The following is a 16144-nucleotide window of genomic DNA, read 5'->3' as shown; positions in this document are numbered from 1 at the left end:
AAATGTTGAGAGCATATAATCTATTTTTTCAAATATTTTACCTAAACCATAACTGAAGAAAAAATCGATTTTTCTACAGTAACGATTCATAGACAAAGGTTAAATTAATAAATTTTTTAATCATATATATCTGCATTCATTTATACAAACTATTGATAAATGGCATGGGGTCAGACAAAAGTATTAACAAAATAGTGTATTTGTGTGAAATAAATTGATACATGAATCTCGAGTTATTTAAGAGTAGTTTATAAGAAGAATTGTTAAATAAAATGTCCTTTGCCTAGGTATATATAATATATCCGTTATGTTCATCGGCCTGTCTTAACTTATTTTATTTATTAAAACTTTTGTACTCAATAAACAAATGTAATATTTACATATGGTGTTAATTTTCGATTTTCAAATGACTTTCAGCACCTCAGGTACGTAACCGAAGCAGTTTTAGGTTAACTATTTGAATAATGCGCATGGGTATATTACATGTTTTATTCAATAAAATTGCTCTTTCCTTCACCAAATTGTTATCATTCTAGGAATCACCCAGAGCATACAGGAAAAAATCCAAAAGTAGCAGTTAAAATACGAAGAAATCCAGATAATCGACACACAAAATATTCAAAATGGCAGAATAAAAATCTAAAGAACCGAAATTCATATCCTCGCAAACTTAAACAGCAATCAAATGAACCTTCTGAGCTTGCAGATGAAATACCGATTCAGAAAAGTGAAAAAAACCAATTGAACAGCGAAATATCGACTTCCAAAATAATTAACTCTGGAAAAAAAAGACAGAATAAAATTGCAAAGTCAAATGATGAAATTGTACCAAAGAGAAAAAAAAGAGAGCTCAAATATCCTAGGAGAGTGGCTTTAGAGATCATGGAATTAGTAGAGCCAATTCCTTGTCACTTTTGTAACGAATCATTCAAAACTAATTTAAGTTATGCGTTGCATTCCAAGACTCATCGCTCCAGTGAAGATTTTCTCTGTCATATCTGCAACCGTACCCTGAAAATTAAGTATCAAGTGGAAAACCATATTAGAAACCATGAGGACTGCAAGAGATACAACTGTCTGGAGTGCGGTAAGAGCTACAATTCCAAAGTTCGAGCTATAAGGCACGAAAACACTCACAAGGGAATTTTCCCCCACCAGTGCGAGGTTTGCGGTAAATGTTTCGATTTACCTAGATCACTGAAAATTCATAAAATGCGACTACACAATACAAACAATACTGTGAACGAAATCAATTCCGAGTTGAATCCTGCAAACGAAAAATCGTCCAAGAGGTATGAATGTAAAGAATGTAACGTTTCTTATAAAGGTCCTTCGAGTTTATTGAAGCACAACCGGATGAAGCACGATCCTACCCTCGTGCCTGTACTGTGTGATCTGTGTGGCAAAACTTTTCCTACCAATGAGCGACTGATTAAGCACCGGAGATCACACGAGGAAAAGACAAGATACCCGTGTGAAATATGTTCCAAAGCATTCACTTATACATATGGTTTGAGTCAGCATATGCGTATACATACTGGTGAAAAGCCTTATGTCTGCAAGTTCTGCGGCAAGGCTTTCAAGCAAAGTTCTCCATATAGGTATCACATTATGAGTCATAAAGGAGTGAAACCACACGTTTGTGATATATGTGGAAAAGGTTTTATTGCGAAATCCGCATGTAGGAATCACATCAGAACCTGCCTAGGTCCTAGCGATGATGGTATAAAAACAGACAAAGGATAGAAAGTAAATTGAATAATAAAGTTTGGAATCGCCATGAAGTGTTTTGTTAATCAACCCCACTTGTTATAACTCACATATTTTATCAAATACCTAGACATTTTCATCGTGAATTAGGTTTTAACCACTGAATAATGTTTTATTGAGAGTAACAAATAATTATTATTTTTCAAGGAGCAAACAAAAATGCTTGAGATTTGAGAAGTGAAATTTCATGTAATTTATTTTTCCCCGCCTGGATCTTTGTGATATTAAACCCAAGAACAATTCGTTCAGGCCAGTCTCAACTTACCTACGCTCTAGCTTAATGGACTGACAGAAAACAATTACTTCCCTGGCTAATTCCACGATGGGCGATGGATTATATCCGACAGGTGCCAGTGCAGGATTTTTCACTGAAGTTATTCCTGCATATACTGTTGACGATACAACATAAAGCCAACATAAAGTCGATGATTTCTCATAATTGAAAATCGAATTCCTTCGTAGTATCATTTCTCGAACTAGGCTGTCATCGCCCCATCTGCCTGTGAACGGGGTAACCAACCGCATATCCGAATTTTCCCAAATTCCTCGTATAAGAAAAGAAAATGTACATAAAGTAAGTGGGCATATTTGAAGACTGGCTATAAATCAAATTATCTACAAGAACAATTCGTTCAAGCTAGGTGCAACTTACCTAGACTGTAGGGTAATTTACTGATACAACAACTACTCCCCTGGCTAATACCACGAAGGGTGTTGGATCATATCTGACAGGTGTCAGATATAATAGGAATAACTTCAGTGAAGAATCCTGTACTGACAGATGGCAGTGCATTAATCTATAGCGTAAGTAAGTTGAGACTGGCCTGAAGAAATTGTTCTTTTAGATAATTTGATTTATAGCCAGTCTTCAAGTATGCCCACTTACTTTTTGTACACTTTTTAATATTTTCAATTAGGGTATCAATTCAATACTACTTGATTTTTGTCGATGTATTTCGATAAAATTTGGAGGCTCCTTCAGTTTTCTGGTAATTACGATATTACTTTAAACTTGTAGGTGATTCCCAAAAAAAATTTGAAGGAATGAGCCATAAGAACCTAATTTTTTAAACCGAGCTTTCAAGCACACTTACTCGAATGATTTATAGTCACGAAGATTTTAGAGTCGTAAAGAATCCTGTATCAAGTGTCAGGACCATGCATAATCATGACGACTAAGGTATTTCAAACAAGTCGAAAACTATTATTCATCAATTCCTATTTTATTCCTTTCAAATTAGTTTCTGTCAGATATAATACACTTGTTCCAGCGTTTTTTCCAATCCTCGAAAGAGTTTTGAAATACACTTTTTGGTATGTTCCTGACATCTCTTCAATCTAGGAAACAGAAAATAGTCGCAGGGGGTGAATCTGGTGAATACTGTGGCTGTAGCATGATCACGGTGTTGTTTTGACCAAAAAATTACGAACAAGCAATGACGAGTAAGCGGGTGCATTATCGTGAAGCTATGAATTGTTTCTTCGCAATAACGGACGTTTTCTTCGTGTTGCTTCTCGCGAGTGACGCATAACTTCAAGATGATACTCCTTATTGACCATAGGACCATTTGGCAAGAACTCTTGATGCAGTACGCCGCAGTAATCGAAGAAAACAGTGAACAAAACTTTGGGATTTAATCGAACTTGCTTTTTTGGTCTTGGTTCTCCTGGGCCATTCCATTGAGATTATTGGACCTTGGTTTCGATGTCATAACCATATACTCATGATGCGTCACCAATTATGACCCTTTTAACCAAATCTGTACGCCGTTGACGTCATTCAACAATTCCTGAGCGATGCTCATGTGACGGTTTGTTTGGTCAAAAAACAGCAATTATGGAATGATCTTCGGACATCTTCTCGACCTTCTGTGAAAAGCTTGTACCAGTTGTGAACATGTTTCTGACTCCAGAGTCCAATCACCGTATGCCACTGTCAACATTATAAGTGTTTTTGAGCACTTGATTCCATTTTTTACACAAAATTTAAGGCAAATTCTTTGATTGATAGCAGAAAATTGAACTTTTGCCTTTCACCAACAAAATAAACATGCTGAATAACAGAAACTGTGAACATATGTTCGATACGAGTTTACCAACATAAATAAAGAAAAACAATCGCTAATCGAATGCATGTAGCCCGCGAAATTTGAACATTCACCTTATTTATTGAACATTGCACGTATACAACATATAATTGATGGCCTTCTGACTCGACACACATTATTATGTTGTGATTGTTGTGATGCTCTCTGACGTGACGGTGAGTGTGCAGACTATTCTGTCGTGTCGGGGCGCGTTCTGAAGATATTTCGAGTCAATACAGTGGTGGCCTTTGAAGTAAACACAGGCGAGCATCTACAATGCTTTTCTCCGATTTGAATAGTGATATTCAAGATAACCTTGCGTATCTACTAATGTAAATTTTACTTAAAAAGAAAAGAGAAAATATTGGGTTTATCCAGTAAATGATCTGAGAAGTAGTGAGGGCGAATATAATTTACAAGTGATGAAGAAAGATTCCATCAATATTTCAGGATGTCAAAAAATCAATTTGAGTATGGTAGAAAATGATATTTAAAAAATGCAAACCCGTATTTTCTAACAAGTTCAATAAGTTCGTCCGATATCTTGTGAACAAATAAATGCAAACGACTATTCCCTAGCTAGTTAACGCGTCAGATTAGAAACATACTAGTGTGGAGTGTTGTGACGCGTCATAACCCCACCATCGTTCTGACGCCGATCGAGAATCGACCAATCGCCGTCACGACAGATCGCGTCCCGACACACTGCACTTGACTAATATAATTCTAAACATACTAAATGTATGGATACGATATACTTGTGGCGCGTCACAACACACCACGACACAATAATATAATTCTGGCTTTAGAATCAAGAAAGTACAAACTCAAACATTCAAACACCCATTATGGCGAAAGGAAAGTCAAATATTGCCTTATTTTTTTAATCTTCACACGCGAATTGGTAAATCTACTCTCGAGTCTACTTTATCGCTTTGAACTGGTAAATAAAGACTTGAATAAGTATTATTTTTTATATATAAAAGACCGACTCACCTGAAAATTGACTTATATTTATAAGAGGATAGAATAGAGATGGAATAAGAAGGCGAAGAAATAATTTACGTATTCGTTCAGTTTCGCATATGTATTCTGTTTCATCAGAGCTACAATGCGATTTTATAAGAAATGAATGGTTAATAATAATTTGACAATATCTGAAGGTCGTTACAGTTCTTTTTAAAAAATGAAAAAAACAATCGACGTAATATGGCGAGAGGTTGAAATTCGATTGAAGTGTGTGAATTTGAATGCCCACTAACAAACGATAAATATTTTTTGTCCTACAGGGAAATCATAAATACTATTTGAGGGAACTCTGCGATTATTCAAACAATAGAGTATATTAGATAGACTTTCTGAGTTTCAGTTATCTGTTCAAAGTTTCAATAGCCTACTGTAATGGTTTTTCATATTGTAACCCGGTTTGATAATACTTAAATGAAGAAATATTATTTGTTGTCGATTCTTCCTTTGCAAAAGTTATAATCAGCTCATATTAGAGTTGGTCAAAAAGAGTACTTCCAATTCTTCGTATATCATCGTATTTAGACCATCTAACCTAACCTAACCTAGGTTAAGTTTGGCTACCCTCCAAAGTGAGTGGGTCTATTCGACCGTCCACCCATTCACACTCGACCAAATAAACCCAGCCTCTTAACGAAGCCGATTAGTTTGTATGGTGAGTGGTGTTTCAGGACAGATGGTAAGAGTACGGCTCTGCCGAACTTTGACCTGTTAGAAGGCCTGTTAGACATCGTAGTTCATCCCGACTGTAGTACAACAATTGTTTGGTATCAAGCTTCGAAGGGTGAATAAACGCCTTGGAGTGAGCCGATCCTGGAAGATTCTGCCAGAAGTCCATAAATCTTCCTGCCATCCAGGTGTTCAGTCTTTGTTTGGCAAAGCATGAAGTGATGGCAATGACAGGTTCTGGTCCGATGAAGCTGCTTGCAGCCCCCTCCTTTGCAAGAGAGTCAGCAGCCTCATTCTCAGACCAGAGACAATCTGTCAAGTCTACCTATCGAGGAGAATCGTTTTTGGCAATTTGTTACCAATTTGGACGTGGGTCGGTAGCCAAGAGCTTCCAACGCCGCTTGACTGTTCGAGAATATTTTTATTGACTTGAAATACAATCGCATAGGTTCCTAGGCAGATTGACATCTCTGTCCTGAGTCTGCGACTGAAAACACCTGCACCAGAACCTGAAGGTGTTTTCGATCCATCTGTGAACCAACATCTATTTGCTTTCAATATTTCCTTCTCCCGGAGGATCCAGTTCTCTACCTGAAACATATTATCTTGGGAATGGATAAAATAAGTCTACAGGAACTGAATCTGACATTTTAAATTTAATTGTATTAATTATTTTATTTTGAAGAACGGTAAATAACTACGTGTTGCTATATTTTATTCCGTCAATAAGAGTGAAGCTTTTTGAACAAAAAGTTGTATCTTCTAGAATTGTTTTATGCAAACCGCAATGAGAGTATGTTATTTGTTTTTAGGGTAAGAAAAATAACCAAAAAAATACAATTATGTTTGGTAACTAGAACTTTTCTTTTCAGAAAGTCGAAAAATACCCTAATAAAGAGTAAAAATAAATTTCACAGCCCTAGACAAAAGACAAAGTGTAGGAGAAAAAATCAAGTCATCAGAGAGAAAACTATTCAGCCCTTCGAACTAGATGAACCACTCGAATGCAGTAGTTGTCACGAAGCCTTCAAAACGAATCTAGCGTTCGCTCTACATTCCGTAAAGCATAGCAATGACGGCAACTTCACCTGCCACATTTGTAACTGTATTTTGAAAACGAAATTCACAATCGAAACTCACATAAGAACTCACGATGGGTGTCTACGTTATAAATGTTCAACCTGCGAAGATCACTTCAACTTCAAAAGTGACCTGAGGGACCACGAAAATATACACCTTGGTGTTACACCATATCAGTGTGAAGTATGCGGAAAACATTTCAACTTCCAGAAACATCTCTCATCGCACAGGCGCAGTATACATTATTCCTCCAAAAAGTTCGAGTGTTCAAAATGCAATATTACTTATAAATTTTCCTCTGGGTTGTACAGACATAATCACCTGAAACACAAGGAACAGGACCCGGCAGTGATATGCGATATCTGTGGAAAGACACTCTCCTGCAAAGAAAAGCTATCTTGTCACCGGAAAATACATACCGAGCGTGCTCTGTTATCTTGCGTTATTTGTTCGAAGCAGTTTTCGAGAGCTTCCCAGCTGAAAATACATGTACGGACGCACACAGGAGAAAAGCCGTATGTGTGCAAATATTGCGGCAAAGGTTTCAAACAACATTCTCCTTTCAGATACCACATCAAAAATCACACTGGAGTAAGGCCTCATGTCTGTGATACTTGCGGAAAATCATTCATAGTGAAGTCTGCTTGGAAAGCTCATATCAGTGGCTGCAAAATAATTCGGCTCAGTTCAAAGAAAAATTGATTGTTGTTTGAAAATTTGAAGACCGTACAACGATAATAGTCTGTAGCGACCTGCACAATATGTTTAATATGTATATATCTGCATAAGTTTGGAACATCAATCAATATCACAAGAGTTAATTGCAATAAATATGTTTTTGACTAAGATTTTTTTGTATTCTATAACTTATCGATACTTCACTATTGTAATTGTAGTTCTTCCCCATGCTCCAATTCGTGATACCAAAACTATTCCAAATCACCCAAACTTTTGTAACATACTTTCTCTTTTCGGGGGCTGAATTATTATTTATTCTTAAATGCTAGAAGAAATGGGGAAATTTCACACACAGCACGCATTCGCAAATATTCAACTCCATCTAACTCCATCATTTCGACACACAAGAATGTAGCCAGATTTTTTTTCGGCTCAGAAGTAAATTTGAGGCATACGACAAACTTTTGGAGATTTCGGAATGGATAAAAGATGAAAGAAAACGATGGAATATACGTCAAAATAATAATTCAACTGTTTACATCAAATTTATATTTGACAAATATTTTTGTGGATACTTGCCATTGGGCCATTTTTTTTACAAAATGAGTGGGCATATGTGGTTGGTTACCTCGTTCACAGGCAGATGGGCTAATGACAAAATTGTTGTTCGTCGTTCGTTTCAGCCTAGTTCGAGGAATGATGCTCTGAAGGAATTTGATTTTCAATCACCGGAAACCATTGATTTTATGTTGATGATAGACACTATCTTGCACTGACGAGTGCCCAAACATCCCGAAACCGGTCTGTGGATGTGTTCCAATAATTGAAATACGATTCCGGCAGTTGTATCGCCACCAGCATATGCAGAAATAACTTCAGCGAAGAATCCTGCACTGACACCTGTCGGATATAATCCAACGCCCTTCGTGGTATTAGCCAGGGGAGTAGTTGTTTTCTGATATGTGTCAGTCCATTATCCTACAAGGTAGGTAATTTGAGACTGGCCTGAACCAAGTGTTCTTTTTGATAATTCCATTTTTTTGTTGATTTATATGTGGAGTATATTCGTCATACGATTATCGAAATATTATTTTTATTATCTTTCTGTTCCTAAAACAATGTATTATATTTTTGTTGTTTGGTGTGACTACCAAACTGTGGTATCTCATAAATGAAATGAATCGATTCATTTTGTAATCTGACAGAGATGATTTTCAAAATAACATTTTTATCAACCTTGAAAATATTCAGTTATGGCTTGAGAACTATGACTTTCAACTAGTATCAATTCGCAGTTATTTCAAAAGAAATTTTACATGATCCATGTTTCTCAATTGCAGAGAATTTCCAACCGCAATTCTTGCATTTTTTCAAATATTTCTACACTTGATCATAATAACTGAATACCATATTCTGAAAATAAATCTGAAATAAATTACATAAGAATTCTTTTATGACATATGATATGCATTGTGAATAAGGTCCATCGAATCATAATCATTACTGTATATTGTGTTTTCGAATCTTTTAGGAAGGAATACGCTTTGTCGAAGATATTTTTCATAACTCATAATTCTTGAATTATGAGTTCCATTATACTTTATCAAATAATGATACTTTATTAAATAATTATATGAAAAACTACTATTGAGAAAATCAAGTGAATTTGCGTTTCAAATATATTACTTTTTAGTGACAAATGAAAAGTTATTAAAACAAATATAGTTTTTGATAGATATTTGATCCTTATCTGGAGTTTAATCAGCCACATTATCATCTCGCAAATATTTCTGTCAGAAGTAGTTTTTGAACATAATTTTGTAGGAGTCGATATAACTATTTTTTCATTCGAAATCTGCATGAGACCGATGTTCTTCTCTAGACGAACAATTTTGACAGTGACAGGTTATGTTATGTTTTTCAGTTTTATAACTATAATCATATGAAAATAAATATCAAAATAAGTGAGAATGGAGATGCTAGTGATAAGATCAATGATTCCAAATCAAGCGTTTTATAGTTGTTTGGATCCGAAGTGCATGATTAGATTTCAAGATTTTTGTTCTATGAATAAATCTGAATTAATCTGTAAGTATCACGTGACCCTCATATATATTTTTTACCCTGTTTTGGATTAACTATCGATATACAACAAGCAGCGATATACAACCACTTCCAGATAATTTTTAAATCTATCGATTTTCTGATGCGTGGTTTGTTAAGTGAATTCATTTGTGAATAAATGTCTTTGCAGTAATGATGTTTGCGTCAGTATCAGTTTTACGAGACTGATTATGATGATTTATGATTCTGGTGATGTTTACTGTTAGTGAAAATCCAGAGCGCTCTAATATTTCTTCCATTTGAATGCATCTGTCATTGTTTGTGACGATACAGAGTACTTTTCATTCACTTAGAAGAGGTGTCTATTTCAAGCTGTAGAACAGTGGACAGGAGTATAGGTACAGCAGATCTTATCAGCTTTCTATACATTAGTACTTTATTGCATATAGTCCTTTTGAGTTCATAGAGATTAGATGATATATTATTTTTTGGCCGTTCCTGCTCTTTGTACTGCTAGGCGTATGTGTTCATAGAAGTTTAAGCGCTTGTCTCTGAGTAATCTGTTGCTTTGTTGTGAAATTGGCCGCGGTAGTAGTGCGCCAGACTCACGATTGGAAGACCGTGGGTTCGATTCTTGCCTCGACCAGATATTTTTCTCGAGAGAATTTAACTGGTTGAAGCTGGGATGATTCTGCAACCGTGTTAGGATTCACACGTTGAAAGGTAAGACCTCGTTAATCCTTAGCTCGCACAAGTTTCTCAACTTCTGAGAGTATGGGGGCGACAGCTGATTAACGGAAAAACAGATTTTTTTAAACAGATTGTCTGCAGCTAAGGTCTCCGTTGTTCAACTCTATTTCATCCAGGTGTCTCAATGGACAGTGTCCAGTGACTAGAACTCTAATAGTTTTGAACCCATCCTTTCTTTGTTGCAACAGTTTTTCAGTTGTGTTCTCGGCCAGTCCCTTTAGGAAGATTTTCCCGGTCGTGTTTTTCCAGTACTATTCATGTTTCTTATAGACCGAATTACCAATCTGGATCCGTATAAAAGATTTTGGTACAGCCATAATTGGTTCAGGGCCTCTTTATATAGTTAATGATTCGCTTTTCGTTGACTGCGGTATCCGAGTGTTCTGACACATATTATATAGTCAACCTATCCATGTCTGCCAGTTTCCTCAGTTCTTTACGGCATCACCAGACCAGCCTCGATATAACTTTTAGTTTATCAGCACCCTGGCTGTTTTCGAAAATATTGATCCGCTCATTTTGTTGAGGTCTCAAATTATTGTTCTTTGCGTATTGCAAGGATACATACACTTCAGTCTGGAAGACTGATGTATATTGACTGGGTAGGTACGTAACTGAAATGATTATTTCTTCAAGTACAGTACATTCCCGCTCCTGTTCCATTTTCGGTTTTCAACTCGTTTGTATACCAGGTGTTTCTGTCAATCATATTTGTTCGAACATGCATTCCGGTGTCATGTGGTCCGATAACATGTTTGATGTTCATTCCTTCACATACTGAATTTTCTGTTATCACCGATCCATTTGACTTTGGTGAGTTTTATGATCTTAATTGGCTCATCCTTGCTTCCCCATCATTAAAATATGAGAAGAAAGAAGATTCAAAAGTGTCTCCAATGCATCTATTGGAGAGATTTTCATTGATCTCGCTATTCCAAAACATGCAAGTTTTTGCAACCCGTTTTGCGGTCGTTTTATTCATGTTCAGCCACCAGACCATAGATGAATGTTATCATGGGTTTAACCATCATGGTGTAGAGCTAATACATCATATCTGGTTTCAAACCCGAAGTTATTTCGAAAGTGCGTCTGGCCTGCATCAATGCTTCATCCATCTTTTTTTACTGTTCCTATATGTTGGTTCTAGATCGGCCTGGGATCTAGTAACAGAAGTTTCTGTTCACTTCGAAGTTTTAAAGGTCCTCTGTTTTGGTCCTCTTGGTGAATGCTAGTTGTCTACAAAGCTCAGTATCTTGTATCCATTATGGTTCAGAAGACATAGTAACTCGTCCAACTCAAGGTTCTATAACACTGAGGGACAATTCCACCTTGAGGACAAACCACTTGTTACCCGTGCCAGTATTGTCCCTCTGATTATGGTTGTGTATACCAATATCCACCTTCAGCTTGGTCAGTATTACTTCCTGGAGGACGCCAGCTCCTCAACGATTATATTCCTCACTCGCAGAATTCTTGATCTTCACATTTCTTATAGAAGTTTCAAGCGTAACCAGTGTTGAGAGCAATTCAATTGATGAAACTCAGTTCTTTTTGAAAATTACTGATAGTCTTTGAACATACTCGTACTATTGAATGCTGTCACTTTATGGAGATATGGACGTCTCAACGTATGCCTTTTCAATATAATAAATGATTTCCTAAAAACTGTAAAATAATTATTAACATTCGCATAAAGAAGTCACTTTTTCGAGAATGAAAACTTTTCCTATTCTCCAGTTCCAATTTTTCCTACCGTACGATATCTTTTGGTGAATTACCCTCCGATTTGGATTCATGTTCACTTTCTCATGAATCCACTTGCACCGCTTACAACTGACATAAGGTTGAAACTCATTTTCTCCTTTGGTTGTATATAGAAATCACACATTTTCAAGAGGTAACAAATGACCCCCTAAACATGTAACTTGGGCTGGCGATCTATCAGTTGTGGCTTCGAACAAGGTTTTCATTCCTTAGAGGTATACTACATGGATCAATAAGTCCCGAGACTAACCCAGAGATGGCGCTCTTAGTAAACCAGTAACTACGTCTTTCTAGAGTACTAACCTTTGCTTGAAACGTGTCGAAATTTTAAGTCGATCGGACCAGAAACAGCTGAGTTATCGAAGTTAGAGTAAAGTCGTTTTGTAGTTTGTTTAAAAAATGGAAAAAACCGAGTTTCGTGTTCTGATAAAACATTGTTTTTTAATGGGTAAAACACCGTGCAAGCGAAAGAATGGATTGAAAAATGTTACCCGGACTCTTGTCCATCAAAAGCAACGATTTGTCGGTGGTTTGCCGAGTTTAAACGTGGTCGTACCGACACAAATGACGCAGAACGCTCGGGTAGACCTGTGGAAGCTGTTACACCGGAAAATGTGAGTGAAGTGACAAAAATTGTAATGAAAGATCGTAAAGTGAAGCTCCGTGAGATTGCTGAGATGACACAGATATCATATGGAAGTGTATTTACTATCCTTCATGAAAAATTGAGCATGAAAAAGGTTTTTTCTAAGTGGGTGCCGCGATTGCTTTCGATGGAACAAAAACAGCAACGAGTCGATGATTCAGAAAGCTGTTTATCGCTATTTACTCGCAACAAAAAAGATTTCTTGCGTCGTTACGTGACCATGGACGAAACATGGATACATCACTACACTCCAGAGTCAAAGCGGCAGTCATCTGAGTGGCGCACAGCTGGCGAAAGCCGTCCGAAACGTCCGAAAACGCAGCAGTCAGCTGGCAAAGTGATGGCGTCAGTTTTTTGGGATGCGCATGGCGTGATTTTCATTGACTACCTCGAAAAAGGTAAATCGATCAACAGTGATTATTATATTGACTTACTGGTACGTTTGAAGGAGGAAATCGCAAAAAAACGACCGCACATGCAGAGAAAAAAATCCTTTTTCACCAAGACAATGCACCTTGCCACAGGTCGATGAAAACAATGGCAAAATTAAACGAATTGGGCTTTGATCTGCTTCCCCACCCCCCATACTCACCAGATTTAGCCCCCAGTGACTACTGGCTCTTTGCTGATCTTAAAAAAATGCTCCAGGGAAAAAGATTTGGCTCAAATGAGGAGGTCATCGCTGAAACTGAAACTTATTTTGAAGCGAAAGATACATTTTTTTATAAACATGGTATTGAAAAATTGGAAAAGCGTTGGAACCATTGTATCACCCTAAAAGGAGATTATGTTGATGAATAAAAAAAAATTTTGTAAAAAAAATGTTGTTTTCATTGTTAGTCTCGGAACTTATTGATCCATGTGTTAGTTGTCTTGAAAGTTCCATTGGAAGTGGTAAGATTTCAGAATTCAAATTTCCAACACTGAATTTATTCATTTTTTGCAGTGATTTTGACCACCTGACACTAATGAAGAATGGTGACAAGAAAACTAACCATCGCACTCCAAGAGCGAGGTTGAGAACGTATAAAACAAAATCGAAACGAAAGAACTCGTTTTCTGTTATTGTCGAGCCCACACCCCTTGATATTCCCATCAAGTGCGAGTTTTGTGGTTTGAAATATGAAAACAATCTGGCTTTCGCTTTCCATTCGAAAGAACATAACGAAAACGGAATATTCTCCTGCCACATGTGCGAATACAAAAACCCCTCTAAATATCTTTTCGAACTTCACGTACGAGCACACGAAGGCATCAAAAAGTACAAGTGCCAAAGCTGCTGCAAGACGTTCAAAAGAAGTCTGGACGCAGACGAACACAGGTATTTCCACACCGGTGAAAAGCCATTTCAATGTGAAATATGCGGAAAACACTTCAGCTATTCCAGAACGCTGACGACACACAGACGTCTCACCCACTACGAGTTGGTGACTGGCCAAAAACTAGTCAAATTTGATTGTACCATTTGCAACAAGCACTACGCAACACACTCGGGTCTTTTCAGGCACAATTCGATGCACCACAAGGAGCTGGGATATGACTGGTCCGTGTTGTGCGACATCTGCGGCAAGAGCATCGCAACGAAAAACAAACTCAAGTACCACATGCGAACACATACAGGTCACCGTCCACACGTCTGTCAAGTATGTTCCAAGGGGTTTGCAAAGAAGGAGCAACTGAAGATACACGAACGGGTACACACCGGTGAAAAACCGTTTAGCTGTTGTCACTGCGGAAAGAGGTTCGCTCAATTAGCACCCTACAAGTACCACCTGAAGATCCATTCCGGGAACGTTCGCATGCTTGCTTGATTTGTGGCAAGACTTTCATTGCTGTGAGTAATATGAAGGTCCACATGAAGACTTGTGATCAAAAAAAGAAACCTGATGACTAGTAACTAATGGCGCCGGTTTTGTAAATTGATCAAATCGTGTATTTTTTTTTAAATATTGTTGCATACAGATTGAGCCAAGACGTAATATCTTTCTTGATATAAAAATAAATGGAATTCTATTGACTATACAATCTCTAACTTAACATTTGTACCATATTGAAATTTTCATAAGTAACCCATTACCTTTCAAACAGTGGTAATGTTGATCCGAAACATATGTACGAGTAATCTATATATTCTAAAATATCAAAAGTCAACTTTTGCAGAGAAATTTCATCAAATTCTTATAGGAGAGGTTTGCCTTCGTCTGTGTTGTGATAAGAGTATGTATGATATTATTCCATCTTGAAATTTGACCCTATGACGAATATTCATATTTTGGTAATCAAGAAGATACTTATTTGTATCCAACTCAACGCCACAATGGGTAGATTCAATAAAATCAGAAATTTTCATTTCCAAATCTCGCAATAACTTGTGACAGGACATGATCATATTAAACTTGTTAACATTAATCCTCAAATAACGGTTTAATAGGTACACGACCAAATGCGTAACAGTTTCAAACACTTTGGTCAAGGCCCAGAAACTGAAGATGAAAAGCAGTGTAGGATTATTTTGATAGGCTGAGATCCTCCATGTTTTGAAGAACACTTTATACAGTGCATTTCTTTGATGCCCCCTTTTATTTTTTGAACGGGTCAACTCTGAAATTTGGGGTAGTGAAATTAATGCATGAATACTTTATTTTGAAGTGAAATTGACAGATGAAACTTTCAAGATGGCGACTGGGCGCCATCTGGGAGAAAAACTATATGAAATGGAGGGTCTTGTGACACATCATTTTGAAGCTCTTGACGAATACTTCACAACCCTAGAATATGAAGTCATTATCTTCAGCTACTACAAAATGGCGGAACTTTTAATAATTGCCTGAATACATTGACATTTAACTACATAATATGAGGTAATAAGTTGAGGTCAGTTCAGCTTATTCGATATTTCACGCGGAACATTTTCGAACACAGTAACGTCAATATCTCTACAAATATTTATTATTCTCTGCCGTATATCCAATATTGAAGCAGGTTCAGGACCTGTAGGACCTCGACGGCCAATCCAACGACCGGGAAAAAATAGTATCCAGATAGTTTCTTACCTATTAATATTTTCTGGATATTGGGTATGTGTTTGCCGGAAAACGTGAGGGTTGGTGTCACTCCAATAACGGCAATTTTGTCTGTGTACATTGCCGTTTAAAAAAATGTACATTCGTCACTAAAATAAATATTGTGGAGATAGGTAGGATACCTTGCAATGGTTTCTGTCATGATTTCGCAGAATTCTGTTCTTCGATCAGGGCCATCTTCATTTAATTGGTGTACCATTTCAATTCCATTTTAATTCCTCTTCAAAAGTCTCCACACAGTAGGAGGAGACACATTACAAACATTCGCGACGAAATAAGTAGACTGTTCAGGATTTACTACCATGTCACCAATTATTTCCACTTGCTGTTCTTCCGGAGTGGACGGATGGCCTGGGCGCTTTTTTCTTCTTCCAATGGACGAAAATCGACCATTTTAGAGATTAAAGAATATTACTGGAGTTTTTTCCCAACACCAAATCGTTATTTGAAACACCTCGACACGTGTTTCGATCACCAAGTGATCATCTTCAAGAGGAAGATCAAACAGTTTAATCTTCTTCTTAAAG

The 16144-nt window shown here is 37.0% G+C and overlaps 2 protein-coding genes across 8 annotated transcripts in view; both read left to right on the top strand.

Annotated features, from left to right (window-relative positions):
* LOC111510822 (uncharacterized) overlaps positions 1-16144 on the top strand; it is a 326252-nt gene that overhangs the window by 203557 nt on the left and 106551 nt on the right. Inside the window, exon 5 of one of the 7 annotated variants that reach the window (XM_074172255.1) lies at positions 537-1780. The exons of the other annotated variants lie outside the window; for them this stretch is intronic. Within the exon in view, the coding sequence (XP_074028356.1) occupies positions 537-1746 (1210 nt within the window). The 3' untranslated portion in view covers positions 1747-1780. Of the gene's footprint in view, positions 1-536; positions 1781-16144 lie in introns of those variants that run through there. 7 annotated transcript variants of the gene reach the window in all.
* On the top strand, positions 9206-15011 carry LOC141481130 (uncharacterized). The gene is made up of 2 exons (XM_074172274.1): positions 9206-9398; positions 13481-15011. Exon 2 carries the CDS (start codon positions 13503-13505, stop codon positions 14343-14345), a length of 843 nt encoding a protein of 280 aa, XP_074028375.1. The 5' UTR covers positions 9206-9398; positions 13481-13502; the 3' UTR covers positions 14346-15011.

Source organism: Leptinotarsa decemlineata, unplaced genomic scaffold (assembly GCF_025532065.1).
Source record: "Leptinotarsa decemlineata unplaced genomic scaffold, Ldec_3_MD MMD2_tig00000035_RagTag_RagTag, whole genome shotgun sequence".
Classification (NCBI taxonomy): Eukaryota; Metazoa; Arthropoda; class Insecta; order Coleoptera; family Chrysomelidae; genus Leptinotarsa; species Leptinotarsa decemlineata.
Note: the sequence above shows the minus strand (reverse complement) of the source record. Positions and strands in the feature narration are given on the sequence as shown.

Bases quoted from the DNA above. Each gene is read 5' to 3' on its own strand.
- LOC141481130 (XM_074172274.1), top strand. From the start codon at position 13,503: ATGAAGAATGGTGACAAGAAAACTAACCATCGCACTCCAAGAGCGAGG.